General features: G+C 37.7%; 1 protein-coding gene across 2 annotated transcripts in view; it reads right to left on the bottom strand.

The window, feature by feature from the left end:
* Positions 1-27890, bottom strand: part of usp43 (ubiquitin specific peptidase 43) — a 144217-nt gene that overhangs the window by 66521 nt on the left and 49806 nt on the right. For both annotated transcript variants that reach the window (XM_015387900.1, XM_015387899.1), the window contains exons 3-4: positions 21392-21495; positions 5389-5481 (exon numbers count right to left, since the gene is read on the bottom strand). In XM_015387900.1, coding sequence (XP_015243386.1) covers positions 5389-5481; positions 21392-21495 — 197 coding nt within the window. The remainder of the gene's footprint in view (positions 1-5388; positions 5482-21391; positions 21496-27890) is intronic.

Genomic DNA, 27890 nt, shown 5'->3' on the forward strand with positions numbered 1-27890 from the left:
AAAAAAAAAAAAAAAACTAATTTCGCTGAACATCCATCTTCTGGCTCAAACTCATCATGTCTGGTATCGTATAAAACTAAAGCAATTCACCTTACCACTGATACGTAGCATGTCCTTGCAGCACCGTTTTTGATTAAAGGATCTATGTCAGTTGAAGCTTAAATAGTTTCCATTCTCTACTCATTTCATACCAAACATTTTTGGTGAATACCATGACCAAAAACTGTATCATATGCAGAAGGAGTTCTACATTGGATAAACAATTTTATTTGACCAGATTCGCATTTGACTAGTTAAAAATAAAGCGGGAACACTTTTGGCACATGTGGTGAAGTTGTCCCAAGATGGCAGCTCCCTCTGATTTAGGTCTACTTTACTGCCATCATACAGACACAGGATTTATATTTAATCTAATGCGTCTACCGGGTTTTAAAAAGATATTCATGGTGGTTTTCAATGTTTATTACCAAATATTTAATGGAGAGCCTTAAAAAAGATTTTTCACAAATAAATCAGAAATAATATAATTAACAGCTGAAATAGTGGTTCTACTAAATTTTTTTTGTCTTAAAAAGGTGAAAAAAAAGGTTTCCAATCAGACTCGATAAAGATGGAACCATTCCTAAATCATTTTAGTTGTGTAATTATAGGCAGAAATGACTTCTTAAAACCTGCGATGGACTGACGACCTGTCCAGGGTGTACCCCGCCTCTCGCACATTGACTGTTGGAGATAGGCACCAGCACCCCTCGCGACCCCAATTGGGACAAGTCTGTCAGATAAAGGATGGATGGATGGACTTCTTAAAACCTTAGAGCTTAACAGGTTAAAATGCCCAGGAATTTATGGAAATATCCTCAGTTTTTCAGACAATTTTACCTTCATCTATTCTTTAAAAGGTATTCAGCCTTAAAACTAAAAAACACTTGAATCAGTCTTTACAACCCCTCTTCTGCTCCTGTATGGTGTCATACAAACAAAAGTATATAGTCTTTTTATATGTTTTGCAAAAGAGATCTATTGTATCTAAAAGACACAGGGAACCAGCTCTTAAAATTTTTGTTCTAACTCCTGCTTTCATCCACTGCATGAGAGTTTTGTTCAGAAAAGTTGTGATTGAGGATATGTGACGTTCAAGTCGTAGGGAAATGGCTGTTCCAACCGTTGCATTTTCGAATTCTACCAGGCGGTGCCCGACTTAACACCAGTGAATATAGTGAATGTGATTGGTCGATTATCAAGAGGGCGGGATTGTTGTGGCGGAAGGTTCACAAGCAAGTTTGGTTGTAGTCGGTTTGTCGGAAGCATCTTGCTAACCAGTTAGCAACTTAGTGCTAGTAGGTTCCCAATGGGAAATTCCATTAAGACCAAGTAGCACTAAATTGGTGACTTAGAAACAACACTGTCAAGGAACGCTATGGACAGCGGAAACATGCAAGAGGAGGAGAGATTAGTGTTGGAGGTCATGGATGAGTCTCCTCTGTCATACATTTTTTATTTAGAGGTGGAAAGTGGGGACGAAGATGTAGTGGAAGAGGACGCCAGGGCGGCAGAAGCTTGGTTTGGTGTAGAAGGTTTACAGCCGTACATGTTTGAGTCCTTGCCTCGCAACGCTGCCAGTTCTGTTAGCTCTACGCCTGCTGAAGACACAGACGTCCATCCCCATGGACACTGGGACGGAACTCAATGGGAAAAGAAATTATTCTTATTTGTTATTTCAACCATTGGGTATATTAGCTGCGACATATGAATCAAGATGCTGACTGAAAAAATTTGATTTACAGATGACTGCTGATATATGATTGACCGAATTTAGGTGTACAAGCTGACGTATAATTAAGTGGCCTGCATAAGATAACAGGAAAAAATAACAAAGATTTTAAGACAGGATTTTAAAAAAAATATCACTTTTCTACCTCATGGGACAATATCGTGTAATAAAGAGAGCATTTACATACATGTTTAAGCCAGAATGGTTTGACATTTAAATATGGCTTCCATACGACTTTAAAGAAGGACAATCATAACATATTTCTATGAAACACATTCTAATAACGGAACATGTGAAGCATTTTTAGTCAGGATAATCAGCAAACTTTAACCTGCCTCAAGGATTTTTATAGAAAAATCAATTCATCTCTTTAAGATAGAGAAAGTTTATTATGACCTTTGCTCCTCTTCAACTAGCCATTATCTTTAGCCTCCAGGCCCAATTATCTTGTTTATACTTGCAGCCTATTTGATGCTGACCCCACTTTTAAATTTCTTAACTATCCCTTTAAGCCTTTGCTTTATATTTACTATGATCATGACTTTGTTCCATATTGAATTTAATAATAAAAATGACTAAAATGTGAGTTATTTGAACCATCTGCTCCAGAGCAGCACCTTTATTGACAGGTTTTGTCAATAAAATGTTCTCTTGGATGAGCTAACTTTTCTACTTAGCAAAGTGCAATGAAAGCCAAAAGATCTGAACAAAGAAAGCAGGGAGCTCCCAGAGGACGGAGCCAGCAGTCTGAACTCCTTACCACGCTAACTCTCGGTTTGAAAACAAAATGTGTGTTTTTTGGCTTACAGAGCTGCTCTCAGTGTAAGTGAGCTGAAACGTTCACTCAGCAGATAGCTTCGATACGCTTCAAAAAGACAATCTGTTTAAACCCTTGTTGTCATCCTTACTGTCAGAAAAAATAGTATCAATATGGCTCTCTGTCAGGTAGAAGTTCTTAAAATAGTTTAAATCAACAGGGACAACTTATGGCCAATCAAAAAGAGAAAGAACCCTTAAAGTTATTGCAAATCATATCGAATAGGAACAGTTTAAATGCAGATCATCCTGAGGAGTAAAGAAATTAGTTATAATTTGGGAAATGCATATGTTTAGACTATTTAGCAATGCTTTTCTAATGATAAGGAAGGAGCTTCACTGTTGAAAACATTCCTTTTTTTTTTTTACTTCTGCCTCTTAAACATGTTGATAAAAGCTGGGTAGGGGTGCTCAACCAGCTCATTCCTATTTACAACAGCTGCACGAACAGGTGCTTCTGTACGCTTCAACAGCCCAGCTTCACAAATGGTATTCTGTTTAGTGGAAGAAAATATTGGGAGTATTAAGGTAAAAAAAAAAACAGAACTTCATCAGGTATATATTAAAACATTCCAGTCATTTAAAGGCCAAGGTTTGCAGTTTTTAGAGACATTTTTTCTAAGATCCAGCTAAAAAAAATTTGCACAATGACTAAACAAAAATACTTTTAATTTTTTAAGTGTTTAATGCAGGATATTAGCTTTAATTTTAAAATTTTCACATTTTTTAAATAAAGAAAATCCTTTAATGTTTATATGGAAGGGAACTGGAGTGTTTTCTTTAAAATGTTAAAGAAATGGATACTTCAACAAGAATTCCTAACATAGTTATGCTGTAGAAGATATATGGATGCTTTAAGTAATTGAAAACTGTAGCTTTACATCCACAACTGCAAACAGACAAATTACCAGTACTGCAAATAAGACTAAAATATTTGCCCATCCTTATTTAAGAAATAGGTCAAGCTCTGTCAAACGTGAGGAAAACGTTAAGTGAATAGGAATGTTTAACTAATTAGCTTTATCTAGATACATCTTCCCATCAACAGCCTTTTTATAGATGTTGAAGAACGCAAAATGCTTCTGCCATTTTGAGGATGGTGTTGCAGAAATTTCCCTTGGGTAGGGCTAATTGAAAGAGCAGGTGTCATAAAACGGGGACAGACGGACCCAGTGTCCAAGATGAGACAGTCAGTAGGAAAGTGTAAAAAGTTTATTAAAACAAACAGAACTGAAACGGCTGCTGAGGATTTGAGGACCTGCAGCGACTGCAGGAGGAGGGCGGGGCACCACCCAATCACTGACACTCTGGAGGGAGAAACACAGGTAAGTGACCACGATCATCTGACATGAGATGATTATCAGAGTGAGTCACTTACCTGGTTTAACGGTTCAGTCCATCCTCTTATTAATAGGCAGGATCAGCTGATGCACTGCCAACGAGATGCGGCCCTGAGCCGTCCAGAGTTTCCCTGATGCTGCAGCTGCGGAGAATTTGCAAGAAGCCGATCCGGAACAGGGGAGAACAGATCAGGCCGGAACAGTTCAGGGATCCAGGAGTTCTCCGTTCGATCAGAGGTTCCAACCCAAACAGGAAACAAAGGGATCCAGGCCTCCGGGAATCCTCAGAGTGTGAAGGCAGGTTCAGAGACCAGCTCAGAGAGAAATGCACAGAAACGCACAGAAACAGAGGCAGAATCCAGCAGGAGTCCAAAAGAGGTTCAGGTGAACAGATCAGACGGATACAGACCGGGCCAGTGGATGAGAGGGAATGGAATCAGGAGATCAGAATCACTATGGAAACGGTGAAACGCTCTCAAAATTGGTTTTGGAATAAACTCGCCTGAAAACACTGGCTCGAGATTAATCTCCTGCCTGGAACAGGGACATCTACCATGAACTAACTAGAACTTATGAAAACAGAAACTAAAGACATCTAACAGGGAACAAACAAACAGCAAACAATGGTTTGAATTGAAAAAGCTTCATGGACGGGAAGTGAAACGTCTTCAAACTTGGAAACCAAGTCCAGTGGATTGTTTTTAAGTTTTTTTTTTTTTTGGAAAGCCTTTGTGTTTTATTTACTCATCATCTTAGCATAGCTGGTTGTAAATTTTTCAGAAGCCAAAACCTTTGGAGAAACTGTAGCAAAGCCTCACAGTATCAGAATGTTTTATGCTGCATGTGTTTAATTCTTACATGATAAATTTGTGTGTGATGCTTAAAAAGGCACGTAAATATAAAAGGGGACTTTGAATGGAGTCTTCCTCCTTGAAAATGTCAGGATTTCCTGAGCAGAATGAGCGCTCTCAACCTGCCGCGGAGGATAAGTGGGTGTAGTATAGTAAGGTTGAATGAGACATTGTTCCTTGATATTGTGAGGCTTTTCCACAAGCTTTTCCTTTTTGATACCAGCCCGAGCAGCGCTAGAAGTTTCTGTTCCAGCAGTAAGAAGTGTATAACTATAGCAGGGAGTTGTCCAATCTCCTGTTTACATCATTTTTTTTCTTGAAGAGAATGAGACCGGTTATAATTTTATAAGATGAGCACTTTCATCTAGGACTTCACCTTTACTCCTCCTTGCACCCATGCTAAGAGACAAGCTTTTCTTCGCTTGAAATAGGAATATCTTTTTAATTTATTTATTTTTTTTTATTGAACCATAAGAGACATTCATGCTGGTTATATCTTCCAAGAATATCCTAGATGGCCTTCCTGTTTTTACATACATTTTACAGAATTCATGTTGATTTTAATCTGAAAATAACAGCATATTAGCTCACAGCAAACATCAGAGCTCACCTTGTCTGGCGAAGAGGGATGGGTAATGAGATGCAGAGGAAAGGGTCAAAGGTGTTGCTTTGTTTCAGGCAGTGGGGACACGTCAGGGAAGATCTGAGGACAGGAAAGAACAAAATAAAAATAAAACCAGTTTTATCTGATGTCTAAACTGACCGGCAAAGTCCTGGCTTTAATGTGGCGGGATGTTGCAGGTTTAATCTTGTTCTTTAGAGGAACAACGCAGGGAAACTAAAGGCGTCGTTCCACGCTGATCTGATTGTGTGAAAGCAAACGATGAGTGATGCAACTGGTGGTGAATCAGAGACGCAGTGGATGTGAAGGAATTAGTACAAGAAACCCCCGGAGGGAACCAGAGAGGGTTTCCATCTTGTTGCGTCACTTTCTGGGAAAAGTAAAGGTAACTTTCCACAGTGATGATACTCCACCATTTACATCTGAATGCAACCCAATGAATAAAAGTACAACAGAAATATAGAAAGAAATCTTTTGATGATCTATAAGGGTAATCTCCACCTCTAAAAGTCCGGAACATTCAATATAAGACTTTATGTAGAGACTCTGAGAAAAAGAAATGCTATTACAATTTTGAAAGGAACAACTGCATTCATCAATGTTTTTAAGCGATTTGCATGTAACAGAACAAGACATAGAAGTGCTTTATTTAGAAGAGGAAGACCTCAGTCAGTGGCCTCAGTATAGCAGCTTTTGATCAGCTTTACATGTTGACAATTGGAAAGTAAAAATCTTTAAGCATTCTCCTTAGAGTGAATTCAATACCCTAATATTAACTTGTGTAATCTTTATCTATCTACTTTTTCTGCTCCTTTCTCTTCTCCCTCTCCTTATTCAAAATGTTAAAGACTATTTGTTATGCTTTTGGCTCTGTTTAAGTTTTCTGTTGTCTTCAGTTTCACTTTGATCCATGTTTTTCTTTGTTTTCTATTTTCATGGGTTTATTTCCATTTTTTTTTTTAAATTGAAATTTTCATTTTGAAAGACAGGTTTCAATTACTTTGTACATTCAAACTTCCACCACAGTGGAAATGTGGAAAAGAACAACATAAGCCAATCCAGAGTTTTTGTATGATAACCAAACATCTATAACTGAAAAACGAGCGAGTGGGAACATTAAGTCTGATTTAAGTTTTCCTTATATTTGGGGAAAAGCACAATCCAGGATATAAGCCTGCCAATAGGGTACAATACACAGCACAACAGTATTTGCATGTGATAAGACAAGTTTAGATCACAGGGATTACTGATTATACATAGTTTCTCCACTTAGACCAGATCCTGAAAAATTATTCCCTACGTCCTTGGACAGAAAAAGTTAGCTTCTCCAGCATGTAAATGTCCTGCACTATGCTAAACCAGTCCTCAACTGTAGGTGCTTCAGGTTTTAACCATTTTCTGGTGATTGTCTTTTTACTTGCAGCCAGCAGCATTAACAGCAGTTTTTTTTATCTTCCAGAGTCCAGTGATTTATTTCCATTTTGTCTTATTCTAGTTATTTTTGTTTCTATTTAAATTCTTTGGCATTTCTTGTTTGCCCTCTGGTACCCTCTTGTGTCAGTTTAATTTTCCCTAGCTCCCTTCTTCTGTGTTCATACCTGCTCCCAATCTGCTGATTAGCCTGTTCTTTGTTTCTCTCCCATATATGCACCTCCTGCTCAATCACTGTTGGTTTGTCGTCATTTCCTGGTTCTCAGATTTTGTGGATTTGTGTTTTTGGATTTTTGAGCATGTCCCTTGACTGCTGCTTATCTTCCTATCCAAAAACACATCATCAATATGTGTTAATGCGCTCCAATGTTTACTCGGGGGTAAGAAAAAAAAATGAGGCTAAATACATAGAAACTTTTATTTTTGTAGCTTTTTGACAGCCACATTTCCTGTTTAACATTTTTTGGTCATCTAAAACAAATCCTGATACATTCAAAATGCACTGAATGTTGGGGATTTCAAAACAAAATGTAAAAAACAAAATATTTAAAGGCATTGGATTTTTTTCCAGCAACCATAAGTGAACAGAGCTGCTGTACATCTTCTGTTATTGCTTTATGGTGTTGAACTTTGCATGGCCAGAGAAGAACTGAAAGGTGAACGAGTGTTTGACCAACATCTGCTCAGATATAAACTTGTTTCTAGAGGAACTTAAAGCTAGGAACACCATAATTGTTTTGGGAGATGATATATCAATGGAATCAACTGGGGTGCAATGCATTTCCTCCACTCATGCATTTCACTTTGGACTACAATCATGGGGGGTGTAAATCTGGAGCTGTAGGATGTTTTTTAATGCACAACCAACCAATCTGTACATGAGATGCGAATAGACTTGAGGGTAAAATAACCCCAGAGCAATAAAACACAGTGTGTAGCTCTGTTGCAGAATTGAGACAGTAAAAATCTTTTTTCTGGCTTCATTGTAAAGATGGGGAATATAAAATATATAGAGCATAAATATCAGTTCAGCTGCATTATTTAGGATAAGCCTAATTAAAAAATAATTGCAATGCAGTCAGCACAAAAGGGCTACTTGGTGTTAACCTTAAATCTGGCTGAGCAAGATTTTCAAGAAATAACTTCCTTTTCCGATTAGAAACTGAAATCTTTAGTTTCCAGGATATATTTGCATTATGGCCAACCACATACCTACAATCATCACAATAAAATAAATATGTCAGATATCACAATCACACAAAAGGAGTGTACGATCATCAGTGCCATTAGTTAGAGACAGAAAAATATACGGAAAGTATAATAATAATAATGAAGAAAAACAGAAAAACAATTAGTGAGAAAGCATTATAATGCATTCTCACTTAAAAATATGGATGAAATCTTATTGTTCACAACTGATAGATTTAGTAAAAGAGAGTAGGGAGGGTTGTAACTGTTGGAGTTATTAACATGCAGTGTGTGTGCTGAATATTTTCCAGATGTACAGCTCTTCTTTGCTGGTTGTATTTCATACTTATTTGTATTCGCAAAATTTGAGGACTTTAGATTAGTCATGCAACAAGCCGTGAGAGACAGACCATAGTTATAGTGCTCTCTCTGATTAAACCATATAAATCTTTTTTCTTTTTTCCAGGTCACTTCAAGACATCTTTGCAGAACCTTTAGATCTGTCCAAAAACACCTCTTCTCACTGCATGTCATGCAGGGTTCATAAAGGGTTTCTGAAAAGTTTAAAATATAAGCTCAGTTCTTCAATATGTAAATGTTTCTCTAACATGAATTATACTATTTTGCTGATTAAAACATTTAAAAATCTTATACATTTTTGGTTTTATCATAAAAATACTGATCAATAATCTTAGATGCAAACCAGTTTTTTTTTTTTTTTTTAGTTTTGTGAATATTTTCAATTATTGTTGTAATAAGGGAGTAATAAGGTCAGCAGTAATAGACCGCTGACCTTTTTGTTCTCCCTGATTTAAAACGTGGTTTAAGTCAGATGGAGTCAGAAAGCCACAGTATAATCACCTTCACAGTTTCAGTGAGGGTAAATGTTATGTTTGCATCCAATGCTTTGCTATGTTTCACAATGGTACCTGTGGGTGATCTTCATCAAGTATATTTTGCTACAAAAATCCTTTCTAAAATCTTAAAACATAGCATAGCATTGTGTTACCTGATTTATTCAGCCTAATTGAACCATAGTAGGTATTTGTGATATTATTGAAACATCATTTTTTTTTACCAATAAAATTACATTTTAATGAGTAAGACACCTTGTTGCTCACCTAACCTCTTAGAGGGGCAGTAAAAGGCCCAAAGAAGCTCTTATTTTATCAGATTAAGTAGCACTAAAGCTGATAAATATAAAATTCAAACTGCCCCCTAAGCATTACCCCTTCACTATCAAGTGTCACTCCCAATGGCGTCCCACTAACAGCTGTGGAGGGCGCTTTGATTGAAGGCGGAGGGTATGAAGGAGAATGGGACGCCCTCTTCCCACCACTGGAAAGGGAAAACAGTCGTTGCTACGGCAACACAGAGAAGCCCCACAGACATGGCTGTAGCTCTGTGGAGCAGGCTGCAAGGCGCAAGGATCGCTGCTGCAACCGTCCCCATACAGTATATGGGAAATTAATAAAATACATCACAAACTAAATTTAGATAATTAACAGTTCCTCAGATGGGTAATGTTTATAATCTGAGGTGTTGGTTATGAAAAAAAACAACCCATGGCCAACATCTTAATTAAAGAAGATATGAGACTGATAAAAAAAAAATAAAAACTTGTTATACATCATGAGAAGACAGTTTTAAAACAACAGAAGAAAAATGTTTTTTTTTTTTGAAACCTTAGAAGAAGAAGAAGCTGAATGCAGAATCCATTTAATATTGTTCCACTAGGCTAAACACCAGATAATGTTAGTATTAATCTTAATATTGAAGTTATATTAACCTCTGTCCTGCTGAGTTCCATGGAAATTTGACTTTTTTAGTTAAACCTTGTTTGGCCCAACTTTACTAAAGAGTTTTCAAATAAGGAATAGAAAGAGAGCTTGTGCCATGCTGGTTAAGGTTTTTGTTGTTTTATTATTTTATATTATTATGTTTTTGTGGTATAGCTTTTCATGAAAAATGACTGTGCACCCTCAATTTGTAATGCCTTGTCCTAAATGTTTATTTTGTTGAAATTAAAAGTAATCAGTGACTCATTACTTTACACAAACAGTAATATTGTATATCTTTTGTGCACCTGTACCTGGTAATATGAATTCTATAACTTTTTTAAGTAGCTTGCCCAACACTGATGGGGGCATGCATAACATTCGACAAACTTCTTTTTAACCTCATATCACTTGCTTTAAATTAACCTTTTACATCTTGTATGGGTGTGTAAGAGAGAAGAGAGAAGAAAAGAAAAGGCCTCAGAAGAGGCAGATATATCCCATAATGCTTTACTCTCCTCGCAAAGCATTATGGGATTTGCTGTCATAGCATGCCGCTACCCAACAGCGGCGACTAATAACAAAGATGGTGCAGGCACTGTGCAGTGGAGGAGGAATTACGTGACCAACAGGAAGCAAAAGGGAGTGATCATCTGTCCAAACGGTCAGTTAACTGAGTTTGCTATAAAGTCCACTTTATAGTCTCCGCTCTATATAGTGATTGAGGGATTTAGTGGTTAGGAAAGACTTTTTGACATAGTAAGCTTGTATGAGCTACGGGAACAGCAACACTTTTAAACAGAGCATGCACGAGAAAGTAATGGGCTTGTGCATGCTCTCGCACTCGTTTTAAAGTTTTTTTTTAAGTGGAGAGGGCGGGTCTTTTAAAAAATTTGATAAAATCCTCCACAATGCATTTAAGAGGAGTGAATGGAGAGAAACAGGCAATAAACTAATGGAACCTATGCAATAATACAAAAATAATAAATGATAAAACAATAAAAGAAATAAATGGCAGAATGAAAAGATACACAAAAAAATAAGTTAAAACCTTATTGACAATACATATAATCTTAACAATAACAAAGCTGTATTTATTTGTGACCTTTGGGGTCATCAAAACTCCACTTAGAACCTTTAGGGTCGAACCGCTGGAAACTTTAATTCGTTTTGAATGTTGCAGAAAAAATAGGATATTTTTCTTAAGCTTCTTGTCTGCTCTGGTGTTTACAAACAGCAGCTGATCAGCTCATTCCCTGTGCTTCTCGTTACAGAGCAACCCAAATACTCACAGAGGATTAGGAAGTTTTTGTTTTTTTTATTTAGTGAGCTTTTCAAAAACTTTTTTTGTTGTGAAATCCTGCCCTAGAAAGCCATACCTCATGTTTTTATTAGTTAGTGCACATTTGTGAGAACAAATATTTACAGTCAGAGAGTAATATCGAATTGTTCTGCCATCTATACCTTTTTGTATCAAGACAGATACTTTAAATATGAACCTTTGTGGCCTTTACAGAAAGTAAAACCTCAATAAGTTGATCAAATGTTTTTCTTTCCTTAAAGGAGGTCTCCTCTAAGACTTACAGGGGGAGCAGATTGGGGGAAGTAAATAAAGCTCTATTCAAGCAAACCCAGCTGACAGGGGCTCTGAGTGGATCTAACCCTCTTGGCAGAGTAGAATGGCTGCCCTACGGATGTCTTATTTTTGCCAGGAAACAGCTAGGGTAACTGCACTCCATGCATACAAATCGCACTCAGACTCTACTGAAACATAGATGTGCACTGTCCTGCTCTAAAACTCCAATAGATAATAATAAAAAAAAACCTGACAACGGTTAAGGTGATATTCAGGCGACGCTCTAATGGACAAAGCGTGCAAAAATTGAGAGGTTTACATCTCCCTGTCTGAGATGTAGCCAGACTGAAGAGGCTGTGGGTTCAGTGCTTTGCAGTGGCACTGATTTGAACCCAGCAGCACCAGCAAAGACAGTCTGCATTTAGCTGCTCTCTGTTCTTCATTTATTTTAGGGAAGTTTTTTTTTCTAGGAGAAACAGGCTCTGTATTTATCAGCTTAATCTGTTATCAGGACATAAACTGAAGTGGAAATAAATGCTCATACCCAGCGAATGAGGCAAATATATAAAAACCAGAACAACATTAGACTGATCTGAAGAAGAACAGAAGGTCTTTCCGAGAAAAGGGCCATCTGAGTAAGACGAGCTGCCCTGAAATTGCGGCGTGTCTGTAATCTAAAACGCTTGGCTGCCCGTCGCTCGACTTCACTGCAGCAAACACTGCTTGACTGATACATTCAGATGACTGTGTAAAATTCACAAACCTCAAATATGGAGAGTCAATAGCTGAAGGAAAGGATACAGTCTTACAAAAAAAAACATTCATAGTTAGAGAGCTTAGCAAAAACTGGATGGATCTGCCTCCCCCTTGTTTGGCTGCTGTGTTCTTGGTAATGAACAGTTTTACTTTGACTAGGCCACTCCGATGTAAATATGCTTTGATCTAATGAATTTATATTTTTTTTATCTTTATTAATTCTCAGGAAAGTATAATTTACAAAAACTACCACTACATCCAAGATTATTTACGACATTTTAATTACAGCATTTTAAACAAGGTGGTAGGGTTGTCACGATACTAAACTTTTCAACTCGATACCAATACTAAGTAAAATATTCGATACTCGATACCATTTTCAAGAATAAAAACAAAGACTCTAAAATTCAACAGAAATATTTTCATTACTAAAAAAATACAAGAAATAAATAAAAAAACAATAAGAATAATATTTTGACGTTGTATGCTGTGCACAACATTAAACAAGCTTGATAAAAAACTTACAAAATTAAAATTAAGTGTTCCTTCCTTGGCTATGTTTTGCAGACATAACAATGACACTAGCCAAACCAGTTAAACAAAAATCATTCTCAGCAGCTGCACCTGTTACAAAAAAAGTCTGAAACTGAAAAATGCACAGAATTATTCAATCACACAGTGTTCTGAAAGTGCATTTTCCACTATTCTGCACTTTAGATGGCTGTATCGATACTTTTGAAAATGAGTATTGTATCCGGATACAACGTTTCAGTATTAATACTTTTTTGAGTATCGATACTTTTGACAACCCTACAAGGTGGATAAGTAAGCCATTGTATTATATCAGTTTAAATAAAATTAAAACCCTATTTCACAAAAGAGCTTATATAGCAAGAGGTAAAGTGTGTGAAATATGAAAAAAAAAACATAGGATTAAATAATTATTAAATATGGCTGTCATAGGAGAATGGATTGTCAATTAAATTTTATCAAGTTAGGTCTCTAAAATTGAAATCAGATCTTTTGCATAGTCGACCCATCTGAATTGTTCAGACTTGTGATAGAGAGAGGCTGTTATTCTTTCCAATTTATATATATCTTATATCGATCCAGTCGTCTAAAGTTGGTTTGTCTTTTGATAACCATTTTCTTGTAATGTTTTTCTAACTTAAAAATGTGTCATCAAATATTTATTTCTTTTTTAAGCTTCTTGAGGAATTATACCGAAATACATAAACTTGATCTCCAGAGGAATGTTCTGCTTAAAAATATCTAGTAAGTAAATAGTAGTGGTAAGGCCCTATTTAACACTTTCCCGTAGTCTTCTATAATTAGGCAGTCCCAGAAGACATGATAATGGTTTGCATTTTGATTTCTGCATTTTCTCCAACATGCAGGAGGATTTCCATCATAGTGGTAATTCTGAGCAGGTCTATTGGTATTTCCACATTATTGTCCATACCTCCTCTGTTACTAAATTTCCCTCTCTCTCCCATCGTGCTTTGATATGTAGGGTTGAATTGTTTTTTGAGATTTATTAGGTTTTTATAGATAAGTGAAATAATTTTTGATTTACATGCATTAACAAGAATTTCCATTAGGTTTGTATTCTTGACAGTGATCTAATGAAATTTTAATAACATTTTTACTTAGGTGCATCTCAGTCCAATTGCAGAAAAAGGTGCAGTAACCACTATAAAATTTAAAGGATCTGTCCTAAACATTTTTCCTGCATTACATTTACTTTTATACTTTAAGTATTTTTGCATACTGTAAAATTTTTACTTGAGTAAAAAATGTAATTTGATACTCTATCTTCTGCAAAAGTGTTTTTAAGTGTAATAAAGTTTTAGTATAATAAATATTAATACTTTTGGAACCTCTGCTTCCCTCTAATGGAGAAGGCGTCTGATCCTCAGTACATTGCCGTGAACACTCTGCTGGGCTAATTAATGTTATCACATAATTCTGTCTCATATTACCGAGCTGTTAAAGTTTGGCTAAGCTAAGAATTGTATTTTTTACTTTATTCGTTAGTCAGTAAGTCATAGCTGAAATTAAAGTTAAGCATAAAACTAGGGATGCACGATATTGGGATTTTGGCCGATATCCGATATTCAGTTTTAAGGCCGATACAGGCCGATACCGATAGGGGGCGATTATATCGTGCATCCCTACTTAAAACAATCTAATTTTATTAAACCCAATAAAAGCTATATCAGGAGGTGATTGATCAGCTCATTCTAAACACTTGCTTGCAACTGCGGTCAACAACTGGACTACTGTACCTAACCATAGATTAAACAAAATAACAAAAACAAAAAATGAAGCAAATGGTCAGAATCGGACAACAAATAATCGGACTTTATGATCTTAAACCTGATTGCTCTTGCCAAATACGTCCAACACAACTTTATTTTTTTTCTATATATTGCCTTCTTAGCTAATGTCATAAAAAGAAGAAAAGCTCTTTGACAGTTATTAAAATAGAGAATGTCATGACAAATCCTGCTTAATTTTAATGTGTCTGGTTGATAAAAAAAAATGTATAAACCTAATTTTCATCTAATAATTTCTTATTTTACAATTAATTAACAATTAATTTCTGATGAGACTAATCATTAAAAAATAATGGCACATGCAGCTTAAATTGTATTTAAAGATAAATATGTTTTATTTTTATAAGTCATAGCACACAAAAAAGTATTCAAATGAGGATAAATTCATATATAAGAATTTTACTTTGAAATAAATTAAAGAAATATCTAATTCCGAAGAAAATACAGAGTTTATTATATTTCACAAAATGTATAATGAATAAATAAGAAATCTGAAATGATCTGCTCCATATTACATTGACTTAAAACAAATTAAGTTGAAATACCTCTAAGCTCTTTTAGCTTTGACTGTGATTGACATGTTTGAACATGTTTAATAACTGTGATGACTCTACACTGGACAAACCAGGCTATTAGAAGAATAAATCTCCAGCCTGTCAACTCTAGACACTGGATCACACCGGACACTGCGTGGAGACGCGTTATACAAGCAGTAATGGAGGCTCATGAGGAAAGGGGGACACAAGTCAAGAAGTATTTGATTAAAGTCAAGTCCCTGTTTGACGACTGGTATTCATTCTCACTCGGCTCAGTGCAAACTGTCTGCAGGTTTTGTCTCCTTAAAACGGACTCCGACTCCCTCTGCACCATCTCACCCACTCGCCTTGGCTGGGACAGTGTTTGAGTGGGAGATGGAGCAGATTTTGCCAGCAAGGCTGCTAATTGTGCTTGTTCCTGCGTAGACACACCCCGGTGTGTCACTGCAGAAACATTTGACAGCGTGGTTGGCAATTATGAGCCGCGCTCCAACAGATGTATTACTGGTAGTCACAGGGAGCTGTCAATTTCCAGAGGAATTAGCAGATGGAAAGGCAGCACAGGCAAGCAAGGATATTAGCTGCTCGGTGTAAAAGGGCAGCAGAACTGAAAACCTTTACTAGTTAGATCAAGTCTAACAAATTTATAATTAATCAGCTTCTTAAATGCTTCAGTTGAACGTAAAAGCAGAGGAAGGAGAAAGAGATACCTCTCTCCAGTCACTCTAACAGGTCCACTCATGTTCTTCGGTTTTGAGGGATCGCTTCTCTTTCTTTATCTGAGATACATATCATTCAACAGAAAAACTAAAACACATTAGGATGCATTATGCCCACAATACAGACACACTTAATATATATATTTTTTTCTTTTTATTGAGCATCAGTGGTGCATTATATAAATTCCATTACAAGAGGCATGATACTCATATTTATATTTTAACCCCCCATCCCAAGAACCGTTTGGACACCAACCCAGCAGGAGTAGATAATTAAAGGTAATACACAAATAAACAATAGCTAAAAAAAAAAAAAAAAAAAAAAAAAAAAAAAATATATATACATATATAGATATACACTTACACATACCCATACATAGAATAGAGATAAAAAAATAATAAATAAATAAAAAATAAAATTTGAAATAAATAATCCATTTTACATACATATATAATTCCAGATATGTACGCACAGTTCACAATTGTCTGAATTGTCTTTTATTCAGTATCACCATTCTGTGTTCTTCAGGACAGAAAATAAATTAATTACCGAGAATCTTAAGTAAATTTTAGCCATCTTAGTCGGACTTTCCTGAAATTAGCTAGTATGAATCTTTTAGCTTAAGTAATGGTTTGCAGAGAGCACGCAAAAGCTTAACATGATTTCGTGGTACAAATATATCAGTCAGCAGAAGAGGTTCAAAAAAATAATTATTTATATTGTTAGTGTTTTATATAAACATGGGATCCTAATAATGTTTTCTTACAATTTAAACAAGAGTCAGAAACGAGTGCTATTAGAAATACAATTTAATTAATTAAAGCAGAATTTATCTATTTTGAAAATCTACATTGCTGTTCTAAAAAATTAATTTTATCTATTTTCACTGTCAGTTCTAGAATTTTTATTTTTTTTTGTGCGTTAGACATCCGGTTCAAGTGGTCTCAATAAATAAGCATGAGACACACATTTTCCCAACTTCACGTGCCACACATGACTTTCCTTAAGCTGAAAAATAAAGAAGCCCATTCTGAACGGGTGATCTGTTCACTTGACTGTACGTTCAGAGCTTAGTCTAAGCACAGCCTTCCCCTTCTGCTGAGCTGTTTTATCCTTTCTGTTACAGCTCGATGGGCCTCATGCCTGCTGGGATTGAATCTAGCGACATGCAAGATGTTCACATACCAAAGTAGATATAAATGAAAAAGATTTTCAGGTAAAAATGTATAAACTTGATAATATATTGGTTGGTGATTAATAAGGATTATTTCAAGCAAATTGCAGCCTCTTTTTAAACCTTAATCAGTAGCAACAGGTGTTAGTGTTGGAGTCATTTCAGGGTCAATAGACTCTAATTTCCCTGTACCAACTGGAAAATAAACAGGCGCAAATTCCATATTTTCCTTTAGAAAATGTTCCAGTCACAGTCATGGGGGCCGCCATTTATGTTGGTTTTCTGCTAATGACAAATCAAATCATACTTTATTTATATAGCACTTTTCAACAACACCAGGAAGACCAAAGTGCTTCACAGAAAAATAAAAATTTGCAAAAAAAAAAATAAAATATCATGATCATAAAAACTTGTGTCCCAAGTATTAAAAGCCAGTTTAAAAAAAAAAAAAGTCTTTAGTCTGGACTTAAAAAGGTTCAGATCAATTGTTGTTCTACAGTTTAGGAACGATTGCCCTACTGTTTATACCGGGACCTAGGGACGTCCAGGAGTGTTCTGCAGAGAGCACTTTGCATTCAGAGGGGAGAGTTAAAGATGGTATGGAGAGTTCATACCAAATGGAAACCTGTGACAAGAAACGCAAGTGTCATGTGCCTTTTGCCAGAAATCCACCTGCTAAATAGAGTGAATTTGCTCACTGTTCAGATTTGCTGTAGGCGAAAGGCTCCACTACATCATTTCATCTGCTGGTTGTTTGTTTCAAGATGGCAGACCTGGATTTTACAGAGTTTCATTTACATTGGAGAGCTGAAGAAAGGCCGCTGTCGTCCCTCGGTCCAACAGATCATCCTAAATGGTCCCAGCTCAGAGCGGGACAGAAAGAGACTGAATAAGCTGGTGAGGAAGGCCACTTCTGTCCTGGGCTGCCCTCTGGACTCGGTGGAGGAAGTGGCTGAAAGGAGGATGCTGTCTAAACTGACATCCATCATGGACAACACCTCTCACCCCCTGCACCAGACTGTAGAGGAGCTGAGCAGCTCCTTTAGCCAGAGACTTAGACACCCTGTCTGTAAGAAGGAGCACTACCACAGGTCATTCATTCCTGCTGCCACCAGACTCTATAATAATGCACTATAACCACAATAACTCCTGTAAAAACCACTGTGCAGCTATATTAGAGTTTTTTATTTATTGACTGGGCAATATTCTGTGCAATATGCTGAATGTGCAATAATTACCCACTAAACTTTAACGTAAAAGTAAATCCACCTGTATATAAGCCATCCGGATTGTACATATTTTTATTTTTTATTTCTTATTTTTATTTTGTTCTCATTGTGTGCAATACATGTACACTTGCACCTTAATCCTTATTTATCTTGATATACTGTATATACCTGGATATACTGTATATACATTGTTTATTGTTTATTCTTAATGCACCTTTTTCCTCCTTGTTTGCACCTTCATTGACTACTATGCCAATATGTGACGAGTGAATTTCTCCACTGTGAGATCAACAAAGCTCATCTAATCTAATCTAATCTAATCGAATCTAATCTAATCTAATCTAAGTTTGGTGAGTTCAAGAGCTACAGCTCAATCACTGCTGACTTTTACAGAGCTTAAGGTCGGGTGAGACAGTGTTCTGGATCTCAGACAGGAGCAACTGAAAATCAGACCATTCACCCCAGCAGAGAAAGGACCAGAACTGGGACAAGGCAATTGGTTGTGCACCCCTCAGGAGCTAGGGCATCACAGCAGGAGATTGAAGAGGACATCGGTAGATCAGAGAAGTCCTCGGGTAGAGAGCACCAGAACAGGGAGGGGAAGCAATGGTTGGCCAGTGTCTGCACTGGAGCTAAGAGAGAACGACGAATGGTTTGATGTACATCCCTAGGCAACTATGACAGCAGCAGACCCAAAGCTCAGGAGCTTCTGCTTAGAGCCTACCAAAACAATTAAGTTAGCCTTAGTATTTCCTGTTTTAGTTTGTTAATTTTTATTAGATTTAGTGTTGATGTGTTTGTGACAGAGGAGAGTCCAACTATTTCTGGGATAATTTATATGACTATTTTTGGCAGAGGCTCAGAGTAGAGTCGCTTCTCCTCCACATCAAGAGGACTCAGCTGAGGTTGCTCTGACATATTGGTCAGATGCCCTCTAGATGCCCCCCCTTGGATGTGATCCAGGCACGTCCCACCAGGAGGAGGCCAGGGTGACGACTCAGGACACTTTGGAGGGACTATGTCTTTTAGCCGATTTGGGAGTTCCTATGGCATCTGGAGTCTGGGGAGAGGAAAGTCGGAGTTGGAGTACGAGTGTGTGTGACAGACGTCCCTTGGATATTTATCAATATATGGACTAAATTGGATCCCATATTGGTTCAAAATGGGACTTGGCATTTAACTGCCAAATAAATAATGATTCTGAATTTCACAGGATGGGTGTCTAACCCTTATACAACCAACATCTTCATTCCTTTTAGTTTTGGTAATAAGTGAAATTTCACTGAGTATTTATGTCACATTAAAGGTTAGCCTCCTTTTATTGTGTGTTTTTTTTGTTATTTATGAAATTATTTTAACAAGAGATTTCAATGACAGTCCTAGCCTTCAGAGATTCTTTAAAGCTTCTTTGTGGGTCACATACTTCAGCCCTATGATGGCTTCAGAGATTCCCTGTGGATCCCCCAATCTGGGATCCACAGATTGGGATCCCTGTGGGGGGTGCGTCTCTAGCAGTGGCAAGGTCAGCAGTCCATTGTAGGGCAATGCAGAAACATACAACCATGCACCCAGACTCACACTGAAGGGTGCTCTAGGGACACCAATGAACCCACCGCTATACTCCTGGAGGATATGCAAAGGAAGAAAAACCCCCGGTCAACAAAGATACAGTTTTGAAATACACTTTATTGTTAATCATAACTGCCCTTACACATGTAAGGAACCATCTGCTATATATGGTATGCCTGGAACACCAATAATTGGAGCAGAACAGCGGCATGTTGTACTTATTTAAAATCATTGTTGCATATGCAGCATAAACTTGGTATACTTCTCTTTAGAAAGATTCACTGTCTCTAATATCATCTTTAATTTCTCACTTTCTTTATTTAAATTCGTAGAGAAGTCATATCTAAATGTCGAATCATTCTGGCTTAAACATGTATATAAATGTACTCTTTATCAGACAATATTGTCTCAAAAGTTAGAAAATTCTATTTTTGAAGAAATCCTGTCTTAAAACCTGTTTTCCCCCTTTATTTTATGCAGGCCAGTTAGTTATATGTCAGCCTGAACACCTAAATTTGGCCAATCTGTGTCTTCGGCAGGCATAGAGCTAACAGAACTGGCAGTGTTGGGAGGCAAGGGCTCATGTAAGCCTTCTACACCAAACCAAGCTTCTGCCACCCTGGCGTCCTCTTCCACAGCAACTTCGTCCCCATTTTTCTCCTTTAGATAAAAAATGTATGACGGAGGAGACTCATCCACGACCTGCGACACAAAACTCTCCTCCTCTTGCATGTTTCCTCTGTCCATAGCGTTCCTTGACAGTGTCGTTGCTAAGTCACCAATTCAGTGCTACTTGGTCCCAATGTAATTTCCCATTGGGAACCTACTAGCACTAAGTTGCTAACTGGTTAGCAAGATGCTTCCGACAAACCGGCTACAATCAAACTTGATTGCAAACCTTCCGCCACAACAATCTCGCCCCCTTGATAAACGACCAATCACATTCACTTTATTCACTCGTGTAAAGTCAGGCACCATTTGGGAAAATTTGGAAATGCAACGGTTGGTACAGCCGTTTCATATGACTTTAAAAATTAAAAGTGAAATTAAATTAGAAGGTTTTGATCAATTTGATCAAGAACCTCTGTGAAAAGCTTGTTTTACTCAGACAGAAGCTCATTCTCTCTGTCTAAGCTCAGCAGTTTAACATGCAGCAGATTAGACACTAACTACAAATAAGCTCTTTAGAAAACCCTTCTCATAAAGAATGCAAGCCATGCTTCTTAATGTCGCCACAGTGGGACATTGGGATTGTGTACAGCACCTTTTAAGCTGTGACCTTTGAGTTGACATTTAGAACATCTGAAAACACAACAGCACAACTATTGTATGGTAACCATAACTCTGTTAGGCAGCATTAGAGGTTAGTATGTGGGGGGCTGTAACAAAGATAAAACCTTTTTGCTGGGTTTTGTTTGGGACACCCCACTCTGAGCTGGTTGAATACAGAGCACACAAATCTTCAAGGAGAAAAATCAACACTTGATGTACTGTACAACAACCTACTCTCAAACAATAAAAATCCACGGGCGGTCTTACATCAACAAGTGCTTCACACCCCCACATGATCACATGATGGTAGCACTCATCCCAGGAAATCACTGGATAGTCATAAGCCCTGCTGCTCCTTTGTTGCTATCACAGGACTAATTCAAGGCAGATGTTATATGTGGGCTGTTGAGAGGACAAACTCACTTGTATTGAGCCTGGAAATGCTCCTGGACAAAGCTGTGCTGGATCCTGGGCTGCTGGGACTGGATCGGGTCAGGACACGACCCCTTCTCTGCTCCACCGGGACTCTGCAGCACAGAGGAGTTTACCATAAAAAACACAGCTGAGGTCGCGTTCTTGAACAGTTTTCTGATGTATTGTTAAAACCTAACTGTTAAAACTGATAAGTTTTTAATAATAACATTTTGATGTTGATGTATGGATTGAAATCTTAGGAAATAAAGCTGATATTAATCTAAATTTGCATTGAGAGGAGACAAAGAACTCAGCATTCACAACTTCACCCTCCACCCCGTCTGTTCTCTTTAATCTATAAACCTACAACAGAGAGGCTGGCCTTGGACGGAGATAAAAGAAGAGGAAAAAAAAAATGACTGATTACTGAAAGACTTGAAAGGTCGTAAAAAAATGTGTGGGATAGCGTACAGTACAGACAATAGAGCAGTGATTACAAGGTTTTCCTTATCACCGCACTTATGGCACAGTGCAAACAAAGCCTCACAAAATATTACCTTTTTGTCACTTAACAATAACAAACTTTGCATTTAAGTTTAAAGGTTAAATATAATTATTTTTCCCATACATGTCCACACAATCCCATACAATGAGTTTTCCTCTTAGTCACAACTGGCTCTATAGGCTCCATTAGTCAGTTCATGAGAGATAAGGGTATTCTATAGGCTTGAGTGTACGTGCATTCTGCTTCACCTGGCCTGTTTTCAAAAACCTTTTCTTGTCCATTTAGTGGAATCGCATTACAAATTTAAATCAGCATACCAAATTTTGCAAAAACGTTTTTACATTTGCTCGAGGTGGTTTTTGACTTTTTTGAATCGGCTGTTGATGTCAGCTTATGATGCGATTTGCAAGGCCTCAATAATTCCCTCCAGTGAATGGAAACACATCTTTTTTTAGACTTTGAAAACGTTTGTTCAATATTTGCCTCATATTTGGATAGAAACACATCTATAGGGGAGAGGTGGCCGAGTGGTTAGGGCATTCTGCTTCACCAGCTACCTATATTAAGCCTCTTGTCCATTTTTTATGCACCCAGTGAATCTGCATTAAAAGATGTTTTACTCTTTATCTCCCACCATGCCCATCTTAAGGCTGGTTTATACTCAGACTCTAGGTTGTATGCGTGTGTGCCGCAGTGAACGCAGATATGCCCCCCCTTCCGCACCTCTCCAAAATTGTAGGTGACCTCAGACAGCGCCTCAGACAGGAGGCATCTGATTGGTCAAATCTACATCTGCTCTACACTATGCGTATTTTCTGCTTGGTATCTTAGCGGCTTGTTTTGTTTGTTGTGTTGAACACCATTGTGGAAAACAACTCGTGAAGTTGAACTAGCTAGAAGAGCGAGGTGCGTGAGAACGCTGGGACCCTTTTCCACCTGGATCCCCGCTCTTTTTCGCCCTCATGTCCCTCCGTTGTCACACAAACTTGCCCCCACTTCCTCACCGCCTCGGCCGTATCTAGACCCACAGCTAGTTCCTGATTTTCCCTTTTGCGTTGCGCCGTGGAATAACATAGCGCAGACCACGCCTCAAAATTGGGCATACATCAAAAATATGTGCTGCAAGCTCACTGCGACACACTGCTGCGGGAGGATGACCAGCTCTTTACACCAATGCTCTGCTCTGTTTTGATGCTCACTTTCTCACAGCTCTTCACCAGATTATTGAAAGCCTGATCTCCAAGTTACACCCTGTCTCCTGGATTTCCATGCCATGTTTTTGGTCTCACTTATTCTTTGACAAGTTTCTCTGCACAATGACCAATTAATCACCTCTAAGCCAATCTGAATTTGTAAACAGACTTTTGCTTTAACTTGAATGGACCCTGCTTATTCCTTATATTCTGGGCTGTTCTGAGCCAATATGTCAAAGACTATTGACTTTGATGCCCCACTTTGTTGCCTGCAGTGATGTCATCTCCCTCATTAGCTTGAGAGTCAAGGCACAGACCGTCAGGATAAAGCCTTGATTCTGAAAAGCCTAGAGAGTTTCCAATTGAGTTTCTTCTAAAAAAAAAAATATTGAGATTTTGGGTTGACAGTTTTGTGTATTACAGGAGATGCTTTCTTTCTCATGCTAAGTGGCAATTAAGATACAAGCACTGTACTTTTCCTGGGTGGATTTGCTATGTCCTGGAGACAATTATGATGCTGGAACCAGCACCAGAAAAAGAAAACAAAAATAATAAACTTCAATTAACCTGAGATTATGGTGGGAGTTAAATTCTGTTTTCTTTTCACAGAGAAGGGTAATTATAGGCTTGAGTTGCACAAATACAAACCATGCCTAAGCAAGGCAGCATGACAAATAGGCTTAAAAAAAAAAAAAAGCAACAAGAGTTATAAAACTAAACAGATCATGCAAGGCCATTTCACATAGTGTCACAAATCATGCAAATTATTGATTATTTGTTTTTCTTCCTTCCCCTAGAAGTGTACAACCCCCCAAGAGAGAAGCTAACAGTTGCTCTTTTTAAAGCTCTCAGAAATTGTTAAAGCCTAAAATTGTATCTTCCAAAATTTCCCTCTAATTTTTTACTCTTATGAGTCTAAACCTTCAATTTTTCGATATTAAAGCCCTTTTATTCTGAGTGACATCTTCCTTTTTTTTTTTTACATTTCCACTGTTTATTCACTCTCCCCAGGGTTTAGGTAAATCACTGTATCAGAGACTCATTTACCAGGAAATGAATGTCGAAACAACAAAAACTGTTGAATCTCTTCTGAAATGTTTGGATAGTGCTAAAGCATGAATGGCTTTAAAATTTTTGAATTTGAATGAGAAAAAGTTGGAAGTGATGGCTTTTGGAGGCACTTAGACAAGCCAACTTACACTTACAACTTACACCGGGGCTATCTGGATCAGTTTGTTAAGCCAATGGCAACAAATCTAATTTTTAAAATGTACAATCATCTTATCTTTGACATTCAAATCAAAGCCCTGTTTCTTTCAGCTGTGGCAGCTGGCCATAATAAAGCTCATGCTAAGCAAAGCACTCTTTGAGAGAGTGATCCAGAACCTTTGTGACCACTCATTATTGTGATGCACTTTATTTTATTGTTAATAGATATTTAATTGCCCATGTGTGGACGGTTCAAAATGCTTCTGCACAACTTTTAACCTGGACAACTAAGTTTGAATTTCCTCAGTTTGAAGTTCATCCCACAGGCTGCTGGTCAATTTGTTTTAAGTCTTCAAATGGCCTTGCCCTACCAAATATCATTCATCTCCTACACATCCTTATGTACCGCTTTGTACCCTTAGGTCAGTGGATCAGTTAATCCTGTCAGTACCCAGAATGAGACGTAAACTTAGAGCGGACTTTCCTGTAGCTGGACCCAGACACTGGAAGCCACTGCATATCAGGCAGGTTCCTTTTTCACCATTTTTATATCTCTTTTAAAGTCTCATCTTTTCTCTCTGGCGTTTAATACTCAAAAGGATGTTAGTGTTTATTTTATGTTTTTTTTCTTTGACTTTGTTATAACTTTTTTACTTATTTATTTAATATTTTTATTCATCTTAGTGCATTTAATGGGGTTTGTATTTCTGCTTTTGAGCAGCACTTTGGTCCTATTGTTTTTTTTTTGGTGCGATATAAATAGAGATGGACTGAACTGGAATCTTCCATCAGGTTCCTGTTCTTATCTGATAGGAGTGGCACCCACAGAGGTTTTCTGCTGCTGTAAACCATCAGCCTCAAGGTTCGACATGTTGCGCTTTCAGAGATGCTGTTCTGCATACTTTAGTTATAACAAATGGTTATTTAATTTAATTCTCGAACCAGTCTGGCCATTTTCCTCTGACCTCTGCCATCAGCAAGATATTTGGATATTTAGTTCTCTTTTTTGGACCATTCTCTGTACATCCTAGAGATTATTGTGCTTTAAAATCTCAATAGATCAGCAGTTGCTAAAATACTAGGACCAGCCCATCTGGCAACACCAACCATGTCAAATTCAAAGTCACTTAAATCACCTCTCTTCTGCATTCTGATGCTCGGTTTGAACTGCAGCAGATTGTCCTGACCATGTCTACATGCCTAAATGCGAGTTGCTGCCAAGTGATTAGCTGATTAGAAATTTGCATTCATGAGCAGTTGGACAGGTAACCCTAACCCTGACCCTAAAAAAGTGGCCAGTAAGTATACTTTTTATTTGCTGCTATTGAAAGAAAACATGATTAACTCTAATGTGACCAACTGTACTGTACAGCTATATTTTATCTATTGTTTTATTAATACAAACAAACTATGACTTAATAATACCTTAAAACGTTTGGCTATATCTAAAGTTTCAGATGCAGCATTTCATATAAAAATCATTATGATAGTTGCTTTATTTTTTGGGGGAAGTTCACATCAATTGAAGGGGCGCTGAAGAAACCTTTACAAGAGCTGCAAACCCTCCCTCGTTGGGTTGGTGGAAACTTTAGAACACATAAAGTCATAAACTCATGTCAACCTGACCTGGCTGAAAGAGCTGCGCTCTGCAAGCTTCTCTCCATTGATGCAGGCTTTCTCTCTGTACAATTCCTCTGATCTCCTGGTACCATACTGGCTGCCACTGTTCCCAGGCTGGCAGCTCGACCATAGCCTCTGCTCACAAACCAAGCTGAAAGGAAGTTTGGAATTTCTAAGGGAGGCTGGAGTGGACGGTCCGTGTTTGTACGGCACAATTTCAGAACCAAAATCTTCATTTGTCTTCAGAGTTCATCAGTCAAATATCCCTGACGTTTAATGACAGCTTTAAAAAGCCTTTAAAATACACATCTATAATTGGGCACTTAACATTAAAAATAACAAAGAGGACACAAACAGCAGAGTCTAGAAATATTTGACATCAATCTCGAGGCTGAAACCTGACCTCTCTTCTGCTTCATCAGACACATACAACTCTTCTCTCTTCTTTCCGTGGGGGTCAGGGATTTTCATTTGTTCAGCCATACTTTGCTCCTTTGTTGGTGCAGCAAATAGAAACACTTGACTACAGCTGATTTTCTTAAAGAGACAGTAAGGCTTTTTTTTTTTGAATGAGCCTTGTTGGAGTTATCAGCAGCTCTGTGTCTAGCCACAACAAGGAGCTGTCTGAGTGACCTGAGAGTAGCGATTAGCTGCTGAAGAGCTGAACTAAATTTGTTGTGCTCCTGTCTTCTGTCTAAAGTACAGCAGAATCACTTTGCTCTAAGCACTTATTTGTAATATAGGCAGGGAATTGAGAAGACAACACATAAAAATGACCCATTATACAGATACAGAATTTTTCATAGAATAGACATACATTATTCATTCTACATTTTGTCGCTCTCTTCTTATCCCTTCTTTTGCTGTGTTCCCACCTATGTTTTCTTTTGTTTCTTTTTCTTTTCATATTGGTTCAACTGACTTTTAATGCTGTCTCAAACGGAATAAAACATTTTCCAATCACTAAGGCCATTCTAACTTAGCTGATTGCTCCTTCCTGTGTTTCCCAAAAGGCAACAAAAAGGCAAGGCAAAAGTAAATAACCAAGTCATTCTTTTACTTGTAGATAGCTCATAATCTGCTAATCTGTTCTCCATTTTTCATTTGAAAAAATAATAGCTGCATGAATCATGACAGCAGACATTAGAGAGGAGATCAGGAGGCAGAGTTATGAATCTATTTGCTCTGGAGAGCAGAGTTCGGTGCTTTTATATGTTTTCGTCAAAGTCTCCAGTAACAGAAAAAAGTTATTAGATTTGGTGCTAAGCGCTTTTTTGAAATAAAAGTGCCAGAGGGGTCTGAAAAGTTGCAAAATATAGCGACAAAAGTGGTAAGTTGGCAACACTCTTCTTCCTGCCGTTTGTTTTTTAAATCGTTTGCTGCTGTATGTTTGGACCTTTCGGAACATCTGCAGGAAATGGACGGATCCGATGTGGTGGACACTGAAGGAGGGAGGGGTTTAACAGTTTAATATTGTAAGCGTTTTGATATCATTTTGTTATCATTTGCACACATAACTGTGTGCAAATAAGGAATGGTTGTATTAACCATACATGTAAAAGGAGTTTTATGGGATCCCCAGGAACTTGGGGACCCGGGCAACTGCCTGGTTTTGCCTAAAGGTAAATCTTCCCCCTTACTATAGGTACCAGAAGTCGGGCTTGAACATGAGTTGACCATAAAATGAAGTAGCTTTTTCAGTCTGGTAAATTTAAGGGAGATTTTGAGTAGCTTGGAGGAATCCTCCGACTAGCGGGGGCTGTAGGCTTTGCTTTGCGCAGGCGGTCTGGAGCGCAGCGGGGCGGAGTATGTGGGATTTCGGGGTTAGCATAACATGTTGGTCATGTTGCTGTTAGCATAAACAAAACGTGTTGCACAATGCTTGCACACTGTTGCCCTTTTATCCACAACTTTCTTTCCGCCGTCATTCTCTAAATGCAAAGCGCTCCCATACAGCAGACCTATAAAGTGCTGCTGGCGC

Source organism: Cyprinodon variegatus, unplaced genomic scaffold (genome assembly GCF_000732505.1).
Source record: "Cyprinodon variegatus isolate N-32 unplaced genomic scaffold, C_variegatus-1.0 Scaffold407, whole genome shotgun sequence".
NCBI lineage: Eukaryota > Metazoa > Chordata > Actinopteri > Cyprinodontiformes > Cyprinodontidae > Cyprinodon > Cyprinodon variegatus.